Below are 20,170 nucleotides of genomic sequence, written 5' to 3' on the forward strand. Positions count from 1 at the left end.
TGAAACAGAACTAGAAAGTTTTGCACGTTTCACAATTACATCTTTCTGTTTTTGAATGTCATGAATTAAAAAGTAAAGTAAGACTCATAAGCGTCCTGAGGTGACTGTTCTTGTGATATGACGCCATAGAAATAACATTTGAATAACAGCATTGTTAACCAAGCAGCAGCCACCTTTCAGTCCTGGATCATGGATGTTGCATCTCTTGACTCTAACCACGCCTTCTTAATCTCACAGACAGCATGACCACGTCCATGGAGGGCTTCGGCCCTGACAGCGTCTTCACCGCGCCGGCAGAGGACAATGGCCAGTATCGCATCAGCCGCAGCCTCGTGCGCTCCGCTGAGGGCAGCACCGTACCCCTCACCCGAGTCAAGTGCCTGGTGTCGATGACAACCCCCCATGACATTCGCCTGCACGGATCAGCTGTCACACCTGCATTTGTGGAGTTTGACAGCTCGCTGGAGGGCTTTGGGTAAGTTATGGTAAACTTTAACAGACCTTAAGTGCATTTGGTTTTCCAGTCATATGCAGTAATGGTTATATTTTTGATTATGATATTTGCAACAATGTAACATTATTCAGATGAGACCTTTGTTACTCAGTTCTTTGTGACATTTCATTTCTGGGGTCCAGTTCAAAAATGCTAACGTGTGTCTTTAACACACTGGACTTCTGATGTTGACACACAGGATGTCTTATGATTAAGTTCTGGGAGATTATAACCTGACTTTAGCCTGACCAAACTTGGCTAAACTTGGATATCAGGAGACAGAATTGATATGTATGTAACAGCTGCTTGCAAAATATATGCTGGCTTCGAAGCGCAAAACGAAAACCACCAAAACATTTCAGGAAATCACAACAATTCAAAGACATAATTTTCTGTTTCTGTACCACTTTCAGCCCATGCACGAGTTCAAAATCATACCGAAATATTTCAGCAGGGCGTTCGTGTGATGTGTTTTCAACATTAACACCAGGAGCTGCATCTCCCTTCACTCTTAAAATCACAGAATAGCTGTGATTACTGTGATTACTTTTCTCCATTTCAGTGCTTATTAAAATAAAAAAATATATTAATGTGACGATCTTTTTCAGACTTAAGGAGAGGCGAACAGCCTTTGGTGGTCCCTTTGGAAAATGCTGATGCCTTTATGGAAAAAAATATGTATATAAAGAAAAAATATTTCCCATTGCCTCAAAGTATAAATTGTAACTGTTATAGATCCATATAAAAGTGGCAGACTTGAGCCTTACAGTTATTTTGCATGAGAAAAATCTAAAACGTGCACTCCCATGATTGAATACTCTTATAAGATATACGATGTATATAAAGCATAAACACTTCCTATAACTTTTTACAATTTCCTTACGGGTGGAGTAACAGATGGTGCCCATTCTTTTGTAAACCATTTTCACTCTAAATCTCTTTGTGGATCAATTTTCCTCGCCGGTAAAACACGCCTGAGGGTGTAACACTATTTCCCCCCGCCATAAACAGGTTGTGTGTGTGTGTGTGTGTCTCTTAGCAGTACCTGCAACTGTCTCAGCAGGAGCCTGTTATTCGCCTCCAGTTGTGGAGCTGTGCATACAAATAGGCTTATTTTCCCCCTTGTATGTCACACAGAGCCCTTGGCTGCTCTTTGTGCCGCGGCTGACGCCGTCCGCTGCACCCCGCGGTTTGTGTTGTGTGTTAGCACCACAGTCAGCGCGGGGGTCAGAAGACGGTGTGTGGGCTGTGACCTCAACACTTCGCCTCCATGCTTTTGTGGACATGTTGAGCTGAGACACAGTTGTGATGTGTTACATTCTCCATTAATATTCATAAGTGCATCTTGCAGAAGATCATAGTAGAGGTTTTCTGTCAGTAGCTAAAGGTTGGTTACTGTGATCTAACTGAACTGGATTATTAGATTGCCTTGGCTGGGGAAACGTGTATATTCATTCAGTTTGCATTTCTACACCCAGGGTCCTTCAGTCTTTTGTAAGACTAGACTTGATTTTAAAAAAACTGCAGTGAGATTCTCTTTACCCTGACGAAAAAATGCAAGCTTAGCAGACCAAATATCTAAATTTGCACAAAATGTCCCGTGGCAGTGACTCAGCCTGTAACATAACAAACAGCAAGTGGAAGCAACAAACTGACATCCAGCACTTTTTCAGGCCCTCAGTTGCCACGTGGTTTAACCACCTGTTTTTGCACCACAAGTTTTTACACCAGCATGTACACTGAGGACCGCAGTGATGTCAGTACTGCACACAATAAGTCAGCACCAATCTTCCAAATCAAACATTTGTGTAAGGGTGTCAAACAGGATCTGAAAATTCAGCTTTCCACTCTAGTTGTCTGTAGCAGTGCTAGCATCACCACACCAGAAGTATGAATAAGTTAAGTTATTAATTGTATAAAATATTATACTATTAATATATTTTCTACAATTTTGCAAAACCATTCAGCGGCCTGTTTCTGGCCCCCTGACTATATATTTTTAACCACCGTTATTTAATGCCAATTCCTGTCTCAGAACATGTAAAAGTATTCAGTTGTGGCACAGATGAGCTTCTATTTCACAGGCTTTTCTTGGCTCAGACTGGGCCTTTTTCAAGGGTGACTGCACGTAACCACAGTCAGTCTGCATTAAAGCGAGAAGTCTGTGTTGCCTTACTTAACTGAAGTCTGGCTCAGAGTCTGTCCCAGATGATATAGGATGAAATGTGAGTTATACTATGGACAGGTCATCAACACTGATGGACAGACAACCAACACTCTCACATCCACACTTACAGCAAATTTAAAATGATTAGTTTAACTAATGAGCCTGTCTTTACACGACAGGAGGAATCTTTGTTTAGCTCTTTAAAAAGTGTGCACCAACTCCAAGAAGCCTCTTGTAGTGTCAAAACTTCCTGAGATTGTCGGGAATGAAGCATGTGATTCAGTTGCTTTTTATCTACTGCTTTTGAAAAATCCCTCCCCCTCTGAGCGATCGCACTTCCAGAGCATTTCTTAGCTTTGCTGTTTCCTTTGCTCAGAAGAACCTGTGCGACTCATCACAGCAGCCAGCTCAGAATAGAACATGGAGTTTCTCCTGAAAACGCAGCAAAGCAGCAGCAGCACACAGGCAACGAGGCAGTGGCCCACTTTCTGCTAAACAGAGGAGGAGACGCACGCACAACGCACACTCATACATCCAGAGAGAGATCGCCCCTCCTTTCTCTCCCATCTGTCAACATGAAATATTGATGCCTCTGCTGCTATTAGGACTCTCATACACAGACGCACTGTCTATAACACACAACATGATTACACAGAACCAGACACATGGATGCACACTCACCCACATGAGGCCAGGAAGATGCTATCAGTCTGGAAGGTTAAGGGTGGAGGAAACACCTTTTTTATTTGATTTTTTTTAAAGAATTAAGAGAAAACATTTGCTGGAAGAAGAGAAATTAGCATGACGTGCCGGTGAAATCCCTGCAGTGCTTTTTTTTCTTTTTTCTTCTTTGTCTTTTTAATAACCTAACCTGAGGTGATGAAAGAGACAGCTACATGTAGTTACTCTGAGGCAGCAGGGCGGTGTACTTGTTAGTTTGACAGGCTGTCTGTTAAACTGGGGCCCAGCGCGGTGGCTCTGTCCTTGAGAAGTGTCCTTGAAAAAATTTATTGAATCCCTGCCAGCCTCTGGGTGGTGTTCTTTAGCTACCCCTGACCTCTGACCTTCCTGTCCAGCTGGAAAAAGAAGATGAGGAGGTGGAAAAAAATCAGGTCATTGTGGGCTCCGTGACTGTGGCTATTAAAATGCAGAATTTGTGGCGGACAAATAAAAATGAAGGTTATATGTGTGACTGTTACAGTTATGTCAAGATAAAAGGAGATGCTCACATTGCTTGTGTAGTCCAGTTTTACTCATTATCATTAATAAATCTCATGAAAAATGAGACAATGAATTGTTTTGGGTTTCCAGAAACTGATATGTCTGTGTCCAGTTTGAGCCAGTCTGTACTTTATTCCATTACACATTACTGCTGCCACTGAAAACCAATGAACTTATAATATAGAGAAGTCACAATATTTAAATACCTGGTGACACTGGCCTCACTGTTTGAGTGCATGAGCTTTAGGACTCATGAGTTCAATGGTTGATTTTTTCTGCACTACATACATGCATACATGGATTGGTTTGTGCTTATCAGCATAAAAACAGCTGTTAAAATTGATGTTCATTTCCTCTGAGTTGCGGTAAGTCAACTTTCTTTTAAAGACAGAAGTACAGAAATAAATCAGTCAAGCTTTGCTCTCAGTTTTAATATTAAAACTTTGGGATTGCAGTGAGGTGGTTTGAACTGCTTTTATATTAGAAAAACACATACACGTCCCAAAGATGGATGTGTCCCACATCTAAAAAGTTTACACAATGCAAAAGTGCCTTAAAGTTGGAGTTAATTAAATGGGCAGCAGAGAGCAATTCCTCTTGCTGCAGAAAAAGAAGTCGAGAAAACAGAACTCAGTTCCTTGATCTATCACCCTGGTGAACACTTTCCTGATGAGTTTATGGTGTTGATCATTAGTTTAAAGTCTTATTGAATACAACATTTAGTTTTTTGTGTGTCAATAGTCCCCATTAAACAAAAAAGGACAATAAATCAGGGTTTAGTTTGCTGTTGGTACCTTGTAGCTGACAATAGTGCTCACCGTTCCTCAGTTTCTCAGTCAGATCTACCCCTCACTCACTGAGCTTAATAATGCGACCTTATTAAGGTCGCATTATTAAGCTCAGTGAGTGATGTAACAGTGACATCTTTGGTTTACCATCTATGCTTCATAAAGATGAGACTGATCATATATTTGCATTTATACAGTTATATATTTCTGCTGCAGTTTTGTAGTTTCCACTCAAAACATAAATGTAAATTTGCAATAAAATAACAGTTTTTACTTTACAGTCAAATAACTGTAAAAATAACTGAAATACCTGCAAATCTGTAAGAACAGTTGAGTTTTATGAATACAGTTATTCTGTTGTTTATTATTGTACGGAAGATTTACAGTTATTTTACTTTTCAGTAAAAGAACTGTAAATCTGTAGTAAAATAGTAAAACTGTTGTAAATAACTACAAATTTACAGTTATTTTAATTTGGCTTTCCAGCTATTTTAACTGGGTTTGTGCAGATTTACAGTTATTTTAATTGGGCTTTTTGCAGTGTCCTCCAGTGCAGCTCAGTTCAACTCTGTCAGGTTTCTGGATGAATTGGCCTTCACACACTCTAAGGTCTTCTTTGTCTCCCCTGAAGAGGGGAAAAAACCCAAATCCCCAATCCCCCTGTTCATTTCCCAGAGCACCAGTGTCTTCAGTGCTGGTTCAGGATGATTAGAGAGGAGAAAATGGCACCTTCACCGAGGGCAGTGAGTCAGCAGAACGCAACGCCAACTCACAAAGAAAAATCTTTGTAATTCTGTCGAATGATTGCCAGCCTTTGTCTGCAGGAGAAGTCCTTGAGAAAGTGGACGACAGTGCATACAGACATCAGACTCGAGCTTACTGAGGACTTGTGTATGTGGTCTCACTGTGCAGGCATCATCCTGTTTTTTGACGATTAATTGGAATATTAACATCATTATCATCACTATCAGCAGCAACCTTAGCGAGTGCAGGGGGGCTGCAGCTGACTTTGAGCAGATTTCTTTTGAAAAATGATTCTGAATGTGCGCTTTCATCCCACCTCTATCTCCTTCTCATACATAATTAATCCGCGAGTATTAGGCAGCTCAAAATTTCCATATTATAATATGAAGCTTGTGTTTTGAAGCGTGTGAATTACCATACTGTTTTCTGGAAGTTGGGAGGAATTTTTCTAACAGTTTATCTAAGCGATGGAGCCAGACTGGAGCGGACATTCAGCAAACGCGCAGTAAATCTCTCGCGCAACAAATGCGCATGTAAGCTGTTGACGTGTTTTGTGTTTGTCACGGCCGTTTCCCCAGATAGCGGCCGTTAATCTGTCCTCCTCTTGTCCCGTACAGGTGCCTGTTTCTGCCCAGCCTGGCGCCTCACAACGCTCCCACCAACAACACCAATGCTTCAGGTGTCAGCGATGGAGCAGTGCTGAGCGGGATGGGCACAGGTAAAAATAGATCATTGTGCTGGGTCAGATTCCATTTACTGTAGCACAAAGGTCACCAGCTGGTTGAGCCTCGGGGTATCTGCTAGCATGAACGTGGAGGCTGATTTTATAGGTTAACCAGCCACAGCAGCCCACCAAGCTACACTTTGCAGCTGAAACATAAAGGTCAGTGACATAACTAATTCTAGCCCTTACAATAACCAAAGAACAGAGTAGTGATGGATTTGCTTTTCTAAAAATGGTGAAAAGCAGAAAAGTCACATGCTTAATGTGCTGACTGTTTGTCTTTGCTGCACGTAAGCAGAAAATGATCATTGCCATAAACAAAGGTCACCTGACTGACAGAATTAGGAAACAGCCTTTCAGAAGTGTTAAAACTTGGAGGTTTGACAGTATCCAAGTTACAGTTGCTATGAAGGCAGAAACTATCCATCAAGACCCCAAATGTTTCTTATGCCAGGCTGTAAACCTGCTTTTGTGCTGTTAAACTGCCTTTTTAACATGGAAGTCTGTGGGGATGGATTCACATAAGGGGAACTGCAGTTTTTGTCTGTTCTGCATTAAACTTTGGCACCATTAACTCCACCAGTGCTTTCCTGCAGTGACAAGTACAAATTATAAAGACTTTTTAAAACTCACATGCGATAAACTGCATGGTCTAAGGAGCTTGGAAAGAAAAGCGTCTGGACTTCTTTGAGTTGCTTGAAGATGTTTCACCTCTCATCCGAGAAGCTTCTTCAGTTCTAAGGGTCAATTGGTGGGGAGTCAATAAACTGCATGCTTTTAAACAGTGAACGGTTCTTTCAGGCTGAAATGTTTTTATCACATCAATTAAACTTGTGCTTTTATTCATTCCAACTGCAGAAGCTTTATTATACGCAGGTCTTCTGTCATAATTCTTCAATTAAATGAAGGCAAAGCCTCCTTTGATCGCCTCCCATGTGCTCTGTTAAGGTTGCTGCTTTGTGTTGTTAATACAAACTCAACACTTTGTGCAATGGTTTCACATTTACAGCTTTCCATTGGACACAGCAAAACAGAGAATGGATCAGTGAGACAGAAGAAGAAGATGAAGATAAAACTGGCTGACACATGTAACCACTTTATGCACCTTTGTGGATTTTTTTGGTCACTCTGTAGAGCTCCTTTCAGCTGCTCCCTTTTTCACCCGGGGTCACCACAGCGAGCAACTCTGCATGTTTGATTTGACAGAGGTGTCCTGATGCAACCCCCAGGGGATTTGCATCTTCTCGTGGGATAGAGTCGGGGATCTTTCGCTTGTTAGGTTAATGTGTAAACAGTTAAACTATGGATGGCCTTTATTTATGGCATAAAGGCCCTTGTTGCTTTACCGGCTTTTAATTAACTGCCAGTTTTTATTAGAGGAAATATGGTACATCTGATGTAGGGAGGAAGTGAGAATTTAGCACAAGAGTCAGCGGTCTTTAGCTGTAATCATGTCCACAAACCTTCATCTGTGTCTTTATGAGAACATGTCAGATCAAACTAGATCAGTCATGTTGTGTAAGTGCATCAGCAGGCTCCACTCTTCGTTCAGTCCTCTCTCATGAAAAGAAGCAACAGGAAACTGTGTAAAGCAGAGTATTCGAGTGCTGCTCGTTGGATTTCACTTCTTGCAAATGTTCATTTATGATGCTTCTTTTGTCCTTTATCCTGTTGGCTTGTTCATTTCTATTGTTTCAGAAATGGTAACTTGAATGGTTCTTTGGCTTGCACACTGGGATTGAACCACCAGCCTCCCGATTAGTAGATTAGTAAATGACCTGCTACACCTCCTGAGCCACAGCCGCCCCTTAAAACAAGCGTTTTAAATTGATGAGTAAGAATAGATTCATCTGCACCGCCTGCGTTTCATCCCACCTAATTTCAGTTTTAGCCCACAGGTACACGGAAACACATAAACATACAAGAAAACTCTTTGTGCATTTACCTTTTTTGCTTGGTGTTTAATTAATTTTTAACGACACACATCCCACTCGGATCACCGTGTTCGCCGCTTCGTCTCGTTCTTTCTGTTTATGTTCTGTCGGCCTCGTCGTTGTTTTCTCCATTTTAGCGTCATCTTTATTCTCACTCACCTTCCTGTTCTTTAAAGGAGCTGTGTGTTTTTGCAAAACCTCTTTGGATTTCTTTTGCTTTTGATTTTTTTTTCTGTTTTCATAATTTTTCGTTTTTTTATGCAAAAAGAAAAACAAGCAGCAGTATGTAGGGTATGCATATCTTGAGCTTCAGATCTCACCTGTCCTTGAGCCGTTAGCTTTAGTGTGTTAAAAATAAAATGTGTTTGTTATGAAAAACCTCATAAACAATATTGATATTTTACAGAATAGATTTTATCATCAAAACTGTCCGCGATGTTATGCTTGAATTTTTAGTGTAGCCTCATTTAGTATTTATGAAGCACAGCTAGACTCTCCTTTCTCCTCTTCCTCCTAGTCCACCCTCCTCTCCATCCACTCATACATTACTATCGTTCCTCCATCTGTTTACCTATTCATGCTGCTCCTGTGCTCATCCACCCCACACTGCTCTGCTCTCGTCTTCTCCTGCTAGTCACCCAACTCTATTTATAGACCTCACTCTTTCCTCCCTCATTTCTTCCTGTCATTCACATTTTCCTTTTCTCTGTCCCTTTCACTGCTTATCTCAGTCTCCTCCATTCTTCCTCCTTTTCCCTGCCCTGATTCTCTCCATTCTTTGTCACTTTCCCCTTCCATATCCTCATTTATCTCTATCCCGTCTCCTCCCTTCCTCTCTGTTTCCTTCCTTCCACTTCGGTCTGACCCATATCTGTGAATGACATCATCCAGAGGCTCATTCATCAAAATATCTTCATTCTGCTCACAACAACACTATTGCACCAAGTGTAAATTGATATACATAAAAATTAGATGTAATCCCTCAAGCCAGTTTTCTACAGTTTGTGATGGAGTCCACAGACAGCCCCATTATTTGGTCAAGTCTGATAACCATTTGAGTGACAACCTCATCCCGAGCCACAGACTCTGCTCTGAGATATTTTCTAACCAATCTGCACGACAGAGTACTCCATTCTGCCTTCATGTTTTGGCAGCTTACGTCAACGCCGTGTCACGTAGCTTGATGTTGGTGAAAAGTTTTAGCTCATTTTAATGGTAATGCGAGCTACTGTACGCCTCGATCTACCCCAGAGGCTGAATTAAAATCTTTCCTACACCCTCAGTGTGCTGTTCTGCAGCTCTGGCTGATCATACATAAACATGGCATACTTTAATGTGGTGTATTTGGCACCGATAAAGCACTGAAGCAAAACAAATGTTTGCAGAATGCAAATCTGCACCATGAAAAAATGGAGAATGACTCAGAAGAAAAATAAGAGCACTTCTTCATAGGTGTGATAAGATGAGTCAAATAGGTTAGCTGTTTGCAGTATGTCACATTAATAAATGCAAGAAAACACAACATTTAAGATCAGAAATAATAAAAGATGAAAGGACAGTAAGTCAAAGATCAAGCCTACAGTAACTCAGTTTCTAGTTTTCTGGGCTGGCAAGACGAGAACAAACACACTCTGTCCAAAAAATATGTAAAGTGACAAAAATGTCTGAGGAAAAGGGTTTCATCACAAACTGATGAAAGCTCAGTTTTGGTCCCCGAAGCTTTTACATCTGTACGTCTCTCTTAAAACAGTCCATTGAGCCACTAGCGATGTTTCCATAGATGTAGGTATCATGGCACCCGAGTACAGTGTGTGGATGCATGAGAAAAAGAGACACAGTCAATTCACTGGTCAATCTACATTCCACGGCCAGTGAATAATGACTGAAATAACACGTTATTGTCAATAGAAGTGGGCTCATAGCAGGGCGAGTGGAGATATTTCAGTCAGCTCACTTGTGGAGCAGCTCACGTGGTGAGGAAGCCCAGGGGAAGACTCAGGATACACTCCAGAGGCTACGTGTCTCCAGTGGCTGGGAACACCTCTGTGGCCTTCCTGAAGAACTGGAGATGTTGACTGGGGAGAGGCCTGTCTGTTTGATCCACAATGTGGACCCATCTATTATAGATGGATGGATTTAATATAGAAAGCAGTGAGATAAAAAGAATTGTGAATTTAAAAAAAAAAAAAATATATATATATATATAAAAAATAAACCTCTGTCTTTTCTCACTCCCCCCTTTCTTATCCAGGTGAGCGCCTGTTTCCTCCCCCATCAGGCCTGAGTTACTCCACTTGGTTCTGTGTGGAGAGGTTCAGCACATCCCCTCAGGCCCACCCAGTGCGGCTGCTGACCATCGTCCGTCGGGCCAACTCCTCGGAGCAACACTACGTGTGCCTGGCTGTGGTGCTGTCAGCCAAAGACCGCTCGCTCACCGTCTCCACCAAGGAGGAGCTGCTGCAGACATACTGTAAGTGGCAGCACTAGACTTAAACTCCGGTTTACAGCATAACCACAAGAATGAACAATCCTCCGCTGCACAACCATCCTCTAGACCTCTATACTTTGTCCATGCTTTAAGGTTGTTTTTGGTGAACCATCAGGAGAAAATTATTATCTCAAATCTGTGAAATCTCAAGCTTGTATGCAAAAACCCATTACTTTTTTGGGGGGATGATGCACTTTGATAGAGTATATATTCCCAGAAAAGAAATGAAAACTTTCTGTTAGACATTTGAGTTTAAAGTGCTAGTACAGTTTTGTTTAGAGATTATATTTGATAAATATGACCTTTCCAGTGTTACAGAGAGCAAGTGGGAGAAATGTGCACTTTCTGTTACGACCAAACAGGCTTCCTCTCTGGGGCTTTTACCCTGAGCTAATATACTCACTTCTGCTGGAGCTCTCTGACTCATTGATGTTGCCCCCTGCTTCTCTCTGCCTTCCCCCATCAAGCAGCGGATGAGTCTAGCGAAGAAGCCTCCTTCTATGAGATCCTTCCCTGCTGCGCTCGATTCCGCTGTGGCGAGCTGATCGCTGAGGGCCAGTGGCACCACCTGGTGCTGGTCATGAGCAAAGGCATGCTGAAGAATAGCATGGCCACGCTGTACATCGACGGCCAGCTCATCAGCACTGTCAAGGTAAAATTAGCACGCGGCATGTCAGCAATAACCAACATCCACATTACAGATCTCACATTGTTGTTCCTGTCAAGATTCAGCTGTTAGGAAAACTGTACTAAACTGTCCACTTGTAGTCCAGTTTCTGTTGACCAACCACGGGTGAACAGGCTTTGTTGCATGCAGGTTGTTTGTTGGAAGTTTTTTTGCATGAACAGAACAAGACACTTGCTATCAAACAGGAAAACTTATTCCCTGTTTCAAACACATCTTTACTATTATGGGCAGAAGGACGAGGTGCAGCACCACAGGGCAAACTCCACCTGTAAACCTGTACCCTGGTAAAGGTGCAGTAACAGGAGGATTAATCTAGCTTGCCAGTATATCTTTAATAGGATACATCAATTAAGTCTTGCAATAAATGTAGATGGATTTATGGGTATAAAATCAGACTATAGGTCATATACTTAAAAACTATCTTCATCATCTCATATTCACTGTTATCCGTTTTTAAAGACAGCTGCTGTCTAAAGAAACAGTGAGCTAGTGCCCAATTTAAACCTCTGAGTGTGCTGATAATTTATTATACATCAGTAGGTAAGTACGCCAGAACAACGGCTTTGTGTTTGGAAGTCGTCCATAATTAGCTCGTCATATTTGGATCTCAGATCACGGTTGGCGTTGAGAAGCAGCAGTGTCGTACATTTCTAACTCCGACCTTTAAACAGCAGCTTTTGAGTGCTGCAGTCAGCAGACTGTGATGTGGTTTGTGGTTCAGTGACTTTAGATTCCCCTGAGATTAGACAGCAGAATAGGGAATAGGCTGAGACCGCAAGTCACAGCTTCTCCTTAACGGCACTGATAACAGCGGCTTCATTTCCTGCCGAGGGCCATGTACAGGAAAAAACAGGCTGGTCGTGTGTCTCATATGGGTCTAAGTGTTCTTGTGGTTGCATTTAGCTTGTAAAAGAGTGACAGTAAAGCCAAAATCTTTAGGTGTGCAGGCACCTCCCAGGTGGTCTAAATGGCAAAATGAGGAAAGTGGCTTGATCTGTGAATAATGAATAGATGATACGTTTTATTTCTGACATGAAGTCTGCTCAGAAAACTGCTGAAATGCTGTTTTGCGCTGAGCAGTATTTCTCCTTTCATATCCCTTTTATCCCTTCCCATAGTCAGTGTGTCTGCGTCACTCGCTGTTGTGTAACATCAGGCGTTTTGATTGGTCATAAATGAATCTTGTGATTTTAAGAATGAACTATTAAGGCCCTACTTGTTTAAAAAAAAAAGGCCATCACAACTTGCAAAGGCTCCACATGTTTGTTTGTTTGTTTATTTATTTAAATAAAAATAATAATAATGATAACAGAAAAAAGTTATCTGTGTCAGTATTATTACCCCCCTGACCTTTTTATTGAGCCTTAGCACAAACCACTGCTGTACAGTGACGTGCTTTAAGTTTTTAAAACCCAAACTGTCTAAAATCAAGTTAAAACTGAGTTTATCTTTCAATTTACACACAGTATAAAAACTTCAGCAAGGGTTTAAACTGTCACTTGAGAAAGCATCATGCTAAAAACAAAGAAATCAGTTCAGACTTAAAATAATTGTTGATGCTCACAAAGCAGGAAATGGATATACAGAGTTATCACAGCGTTTCCATATATCCAGAACTGGAGTGAGAAGGATCATCCGGAAATTCTAGGAGAGCCACACAGTGCAGAACAAGCCTGGCCGAGGTAGAAGCAAAGATTTCAAAGACACTGTTAAGTGTTTATGTGTCTAAAGACCCCAGAGCAACTGCCATGACATGAAATGACTCAGCCAAGTCATTGTAGTCTCAAAGAAGACGATCACTGGAACCCTGCACAGGAAAAAAAAACTCAACTTCTGCAGACAAAGGTACGCTAAGAACAACCTGGAGAAAGATTATGTACACAGGAAGTGCATCTTTTGGTCAGATAAAACAAACTAGAGCTCTTTAACCACAGAGACGCTGCTTATGTTTGGAGAAAGAAGGAGGAGGTGAACAACCCAAAGAACACCGTCCTCACGGTGAAACATGGTGGTGGGAGCATTACCCTGCGGGGATGCTTCAGTGGGTCTGGAACTGGAACTCACCTGGACTCACCTGGACTCAGCAGTGACTGCAGTTTGAAATACTTTTGGATTTTTTTGAGACCTTGAAGCAAAACATGGCTCCTGATCTCATTGTGGATCTTCCTGCAGTACAGATGATTTTTCGAATGTCCCTCTGTGGCCGCCGAGTATGTTGTCTCTGTAAGAACCTGAGCAATATTGGATTTTTAAGATCGATAACAATATTTGGTGATTTAAAAATCTAATATTCCACAATATTGATGGATTTAGTTTTTCTTTCAGACAAGTGAGACAAACAGATTTCCTGAACATTCGTCATGTGTAGTTATTTACTCGACTCTGCCGTATGTTCTTTACTGAAATCAGTCACACTTTAGTCTTGAGTGTTTCTTAAAGGGCGGCCGGAGGCAGAGACAGATTCTCCATCTCTGCTCTGGTGCCATAAGTTAAAATTGGGAGTAGGTCTGATGTAAGTCTGAAAACCAAGTAAGTTAAGATGCACCATTTTTCCATCCATCCTGCTGTTTATCCACAGCCAGGTCACAGGGCGGCAGCCTATCAGACAAGCCCAGACCTTCCACAGTTTAGCGAGCCCCAGGCTGTCCTGTGTATGCCCCAGGTCCTTCTCCAGGTAGGACATGCCCAGTAATCAATACCTCGCCCAGGAGGTGCCCGGGAGTCTTTCTAACCAGATGCCTGAACTGGCTTCTTTTGATGTTGATGAGTATCAGGTCTACTCTGGGTCCCTCACAAATCACTGAACTTCCCACCCTGTCTTTAAGGCTGAGTCCAGCTGCCCTTCAGAGACTTCTGATTTCTGCCACTTGTATCCGCTATCTAATTCTTTCAGTCATTACCCAGAGCTCATGACCACAGATGAGAGTAGGGACGTAAATCGACAGCTTCACTTTTACGCTCAACTGTCTCTTCACCACAGCGACCCGGTGCAGCATCCGCATCACTGCAGACGCTGCACCAGTCAATCCGCCAGTCTCCCATCCCGCTGTCTTCTCCTCTCATGAACGAGACCCCGAGGATACCTCCTCTGCTTAGTTTAGAACTGTTAGCAGTAAGCTAAATAATCTTAACATTTCCAATCTGCTTGTTTTCACTGTGCCCGTGTGTGACGTGTTTGGAACATGAGCGCACATCTGAGCTGTTAAAATCCAGGAGCTGATAGGTCAACTCGATTATTTATCAGCTCCATCCATCCATTTAATTCATCACTGACGTAAACAGGTAACGCATGCATATTTAATTAGCCTGCTTCCCCAAAGAAAAGGACACAAAAGGAGCCTGATATCAGAGCAAACTATCAACTCATCAGTCTCTGACTCACACTGACAAAAGACAAACACAGAGGAGTAAATCATGTCTGTCTGTGCACTGACCCAGCAGAGAATATTAAATGATAAAAACAATTACAATCAATATTTGAAAGCAGTACCAAATGATTAGAATTGCTAGTCAAAGTTCCAGGAGTCCTGGACCCTGAGCTTAAGCACTGAAATGAAACTTACGCCCATCATCAGAGCCTTTGATCTATGATGTTTTTAAGTTCTGTTCCCTGAAATATAGACTTGATGATTATTTAATCCCTCAAAGGGGACAGCATACGGGACCGGTTCCCAAATAAGTGGGTTCAAACTTCAACTGTGCATATAATTGAAATGAGTTTGTCTCACATGCTCTGAAGTCTCTGTTGTGATCTGAGTCAATAAACAAGTCAAATATAAGTAATTTCTCTTTGTAGTCTCTGAAGTTTGTGGTGGGCTACTGTCTGCATTTCATAACACAAAAAACTGTCTGAGAACATGAATGTGTCAGCTCAGTCCTATTTCTGCAGATCTTGGTTCCTTATAGAAATCCTTCTTTTGAGTCATTACCTTCACCTTTCCTCTTCTCCAGCTTCACTACATCCACAGTGCTCCGGGCGGCTCCAGCTCCACCAACCCTCCTGTCGTCAGTACTGTTTATGGGTACATAGGGACGCCCCCTGCCCAGCGCCAGCTCTCCAGCCTGGTGTGGCGTCTTGGGCCTACCCACTTCCTGGAGGAGTTCCTACCTGCCGCCAGCGTCGCTGCCATTTATGAGCTTGGACCCAACTACGTGGGCAGCTTTCAGGCCGTCTACCTCCCCTGTGAGTGGACCACCTGACCTCGACTTACAGTCTGCACACCTGCTTTTAACCAGGCTCTAAATCCTTGCTCTACCTTAATGCTTTTCTTTAGTTTTATTCTATCATTTAACCACCTTGCATCACTTCTTGTCTTCCAGCTTTTATCCATACATGGCTCCTCTTTTTTTAAAATTTTTTACTCACTTTTTACCTTCTCCATTTTTCCCTTTCTGCAGGTAAGGACTCAAAGGCGGAGGTAGCGCCGGCCTCTCCGGTGGTGCTGGTGCCAGAGGAGAAGGTGTCTTTCAGTCTGTATGCGCTCTCTGTGTTGACTCTCACTGTGGCCAAAATCAGGAAAAGCTACAACAAACTGGACAGCAAAGCCATCGCCAAACAGGTCAGACGCACAACTTCGTAAGGAATTAAAAGTCACTGCTTTAATGTTGTTGTCACAGCAGGTTTATCTGCTAAATGGAAATCTTACTGTCAGATATTCTGTCAAAGTTTCATCAAAGAATCTATTAATTCCATTACAGTAACCTTTAAAAAGTAACTCTAAATTCAGTTTTCTGTTGAAGTGTGCAGCATACTGGCTGAGATTACATCACCCTGGCTGACGTAACTGACTGAAAAAAGAAACCTGTCTCCTCCCTCTGCTACAGTTCCCTGTGGTGACGTGTTTACCCTTAGCACAAGTGTAACGTTTGCAGAGAGGAAAGACTTAGAAGTTAATAAATAATTAAATACAAGCAGAAAAACTCCAAATTGAGGTCCAAAGTGTAAACACACGCATATAAGCTGTTTTCACACATGGATTTCAGAGTATTTCAGGATTGTTAGATTGGGGCATTTTCCACAGACGTCCTTTTCGCAGCAGGGAATCACCTGCTTTGCATGACTTCGTGTTACATGAAGTACTCCATTACATTGGACACATGCACCCTGTCTAGGAAATTTCTCGAAAAGTATAGGGCTGCTGTGCATATCTGAAAATGGCTATGGATGTGCATTCACACACTTAATGGTTTGCAAAGGTCAATTTCATTTTTCAACAGAAGAACTCAAGTCCATTGCATTTAAATGATTCATTTAAAGGAAATAACACACACAGTCCCACCACGAGTGTGTGTCGGAGCTCCAGATGAGCTCCGTGTTATCTCTTTCTCCCCACTTGTCAAGTCATTTCCCAGCCTGCCCGTCTCTCCTGCTCCCTCTCCCGCAGCGACTCACAGGAAGTGAAGTGCAGAGAATTACAGAGGCAGCAATTCTGCAGCAGAGGCCTGTCACAGAGTAGGAAGACACTCACTCACTGTGCAGAGGGGGACGAAAATAAGTTGTTGTCCTCTCATCCAGCATTATCACCTCCCTCTTAGCAAAACTCACCATAAGTGTTTGGGTCTTTCACACCCTCTCACTTCGCTAAACATGGGTGTCATGTTGAGATAGAGAAATAAAACTCCATAAATACACAATTATTCAAAATGCCAATGTTGCATAATGCTGTTTTTACCTTCCCAAATTAACTGAAAGAATCCAATATTTCATTTCAGCTCATTAAATCAAAGCTTTTGATCAGATCTTGGTGTAAGACTGCAGCATCTAACAGTGAAATACTCTTACTCGTAGATAAACATCCACAGCAACAAACGTTTGACTAACAAATGATGCAAAGTTGTGAAAGCCGCTCTGAAGAAGTATCAAGTTTAAAAGTAACCGTCGAGTTGCCGTCTGGAGACATACTTGAGGTGTGTTTGTGTTTTTAATTTCTGTAATTTCTTTTCCATCTTCTTCAGCTCGCTGTGTCCTCTCATGAAAACGCCACTCCAGTAAAACTGATTCACAATGCTGCCGGTCACCTTAATGGTCCCGCACGCACCATCGGAGCTGCTGTGATTGGATATTTAGGTAAACCAAATCTGCGTGACTCAGAATACCAAACACTCTTCTCTAGTGGAGCAAAACTCACCTGTTCTCTTTCTCCCTCCTTCAGGTGTTCGTGCATTCATGCCCAAACCTGTGGCCACCAACCTGCAGTATGTGGGAGGGGCAGCGGCCATTTTGGGTCTGGTTGCCATGGCGTCAGATGTGGAGGGACTGTATGCGGCTGTCAAGGCTTTAGTGTGTGTTGTGAAAAGCAACCCACTGGCCAGTAAGGAGATGGAGCGCATCAAAGGTTACCAGGTTAGTTATTAAAACAGAGTCTTAGGTATTGTTTTCTTAGTGTGTTGTAGTTGCATTTCTAGGATAATTACTGAGTTTTTCTAAAAATCGCCATCCAAACGAACGCCTCTCCCCAGCCACCTCCCCTGAATGAGCTGGAGGAGGTGGCTGGGGAGAGGGACGTCTGGGCTTCTCTGCTTAGACTGCTGCCCCTGCAACCCGGCCCCAGAAGATGTCTGTCTGTCTGTCTGTCTGTCTGCCTGCCTGCCTGCCTGCCTGCCTGCCTGTCTGCCTGCCTGTCAAACCAGTTACATATGTTTTGAATGTGTTTCTGTGTCACACTAAGCACAGAGTACTGTGAGTGACAGTGTGATTAATGTGAAGATTACACTGCAGTGAGTTCACTGACTGAAAGCCAAGTTTAAATCTGTACACAAAGCTCGTGTCCCGTTACTTTAACATTTGTAAATGCGTATTTGTTTTGTCTTCCTCTTTAGTTGCTGGCTATGCTCCTAAAGAAGAAGCGCTCGCTGCTAAACAGTCACATCCTCCACCTCACCTTCTCTCTGGTGGGAACAGTTGACAGCGGCCACGAAACCTCCATCATCCCCAACTCCACGGCCTTCCAGGACCTGCTGTGTGACTTTGAGGTGAGTGTTTCCAGGGCCCATTGACCCATAATGCTAGTGAGCCAACTGAAATAAGGACATTAGTGTGCAGCTGTCAAAGAAAGCTTGCCTATTTAGCATTGATAAAAGTCTTGTTCCACTTAAACCCGTCTCCAGCTAATAAAACGGAGAGTTTGCAGGTATATTTTTGCATTTGTTAAAACAGGAAAAGAAAAAAAGTTTTGTTTTTTTTTGATGTTGAAGTGTTAAGGAACTGAGCTACTCTGTGCCAGAAGTTTGTGCTGCCAGAAATGAGTTGTGCGGCAGGGTCTCAGTCTGCTCCGTCTGCTCCTCAGGTTTGGCTGCACGCTCCCTACGAGCTCCATCTGTCTCTGTTCGAGCACTTCATTGAACTGCTGACAGAATCCAGGCAAGTGTCAGAATGAAGTTTCCATGGACAAGAAACAGATCACATGAAGAATAACATGACTTTTATTTTTTTGTAATTGCTGATTGGCACAATTATTTTCATTTTAATGTGAAAGCGTCTCACTGTGTGTTTTGCTGACTGTATCGAATAGTGAGGCGGCTAAAAATGCTAAACTCCTGAGAGAGTTTCAGCTCATCCCACGACTGCTGCTCACCCTGAGAGACACCACGCTGTCCCAGCCCACTGTCGCCGCCATCAGCAACGTGCTCAGTCTGCTGCTGCAAGGCTTCCCCAACCCATACGACCTGCTGCGGTAAGAGCACACTCGTGTAGCCGCTACGTGAACGTCGGTAATGATGATCCATGCCAGTGCAGCATAAGACCGTTTGCTGTCTCCACAGGTTCGGCCAGTTCATCTCCTCCACTCTTCCCACATTTGCGGTGTGTGAGAAGTTTGTTGTCATGGAAATCAATAATGAGGAGAAGATAGACGGAGGTATGAGTTGATCTGACTTCTGGCACCTCTCTATCCTAAATAACGTGTGGCCAAAAGTATATGGTCAGTGCTAGACTGTTTTTCTATCCTTAATAACTATGAAACATTTTGTGCATCTGCAGGAAATGATGATGACTTTGGTGGCCTCCTATCAGCAAACCTCATTCTGCTGAGAAATCGACTGCTGGACAGCCTTCTTAAACTGCTTTTCACCACGAAAGAGAAGTGCACAGTTAATGCCCAGTAAGACACCGCTCTTCTCCAGACGTTGTATAGATTAAAAAATTAGCAGTTAGAGTCATGCCATGTTGAACTAGAGAAGTAAAGGTATGCTTGCAGCTTAATGACCATCCACAGACTGCAGGGGTACAAACACAGATATCAGCTAATAATAATTCCTAAGTAACATACTCTGATTTCACTCTGGAGCACAGACTCTGGGATGGTCTGTTGGTAGAATTAACTTCTCTTTAAGCCACATTATTTAAATGAATAGGCAGAAATACAAACATGGTCGCAAACTCCAGTTTAGTGGTTCTGGTTAGCATAGTTAACGCCTAACAGGCAGATACAGCAGCCTGTGTCAGCATTTACCCATCTATCAAAGCTGCCATAATTCTAACTTTAAACCTTAATAGTCTTAAAAAGACAAGTTTTATTTAAAAATAATAATAAATGAAATCACCCCATGCAGTTGTTGTGAAGATCGAAATTAGCTACAGAGATTAAAGCTGTTTGTGCAGTAGGCTGTTAGCATGCTTACTTATTTGTGTAAAGTTGGGTACATAAATGGTAAAAAAAAGATCTGCTCCTCATTCATCACATCCTGCCTCAAAGCGCAGAGACTGCAACAATTAAAACACTTCTATATGGTCTGAGCTTGGAGGCACCCCAAGTGGGCAGTTGAGGAACTGCAGCCTGCAAACTAAGCCAACTAGCACTTTTAATTTTCTAGCCTTGGGTGTTGTTATTTGCTCTTCTCTGTCATATCTGCTCATCCTGAAAGTTTCAAGTTAAAATGCAAACTCTCCACACTGTCCATTTATTTTGAAAACTATGAATAATCA

General features: G+C 42.4%; 1 protein-coding gene across 3 annotated transcripts in view; it reads left to right on the top strand.

The window, feature by feature from the left end:
* Window positions 1-20,170, top strand: part of wdfy3 (WD repeat and FYVE domain containing 3) — a 111,640-nt gene that overhangs the window by 58,476 nt on the left and 32,994 nt on the right. For 2 of the 3 annotated variants that reach the window (XM_039620530.1, XM_039620532.1), the window contains exons 17-29: window positions 238-475; window positions 6,031-6,131; window positions 10,323-10,541; window positions 11,027-11,211; window positions 15,199-15,430; window positions 15,646-15,806; window positions 17,203-17,314; window positions 17,400-17,590; window positions 18,067-18,219; window positions 18,534-18,607; window positions 18,759-18,920; window positions 19,009-19,103; window positions 19,226-19,346. In XM_039620530.1, the coding sequence (XP_039476464.1) occupies window positions 238-475; window positions 6,031-6,131; window positions 10,323-10,541; window positions 11,027-11,211; window positions 15,199-15,430; window positions 15,646-15,806; window positions 17,203-17,314; window positions 17,400-17,590; window positions 18,067-18,219; window positions 18,534-18,607; window positions 18,759-18,920; window positions 19,009-19,103; window positions 19,226-19,346 (2,044 nt within the window). The remainder of the gene's footprint in view (window positions 1-237; window positions 476-6,030; window positions 6,132-10,322; window positions 10,542-11,026; window positions 11,212-15,198; window positions 15,431-15,645; window positions 15,807-17,202; window positions 17,315-17,399; window positions 17,591-18,066; window positions 18,220-18,533; window positions 18,608-18,758; window positions 18,921-19,008; window positions 19,104-19,225; window positions 19,347-20,170) is intronic. The other variant, XM_039620531.1, reaches the window with a different exon arrangement.

This window comes from Oreochromis aureus, linkage group 12 (genome assembly GCF_013358895.1).
Source record: "Oreochromis aureus strain Israel breed Guangdong linkage group 12, ZZ_aureus, whole genome shotgun sequence".
Taxonomy (NCBI): Eukaryota; Metazoa; Chordata; class Actinopteri; order Cichliformes; family Cichlidae; genus Oreochromis; species Oreochromis aureus.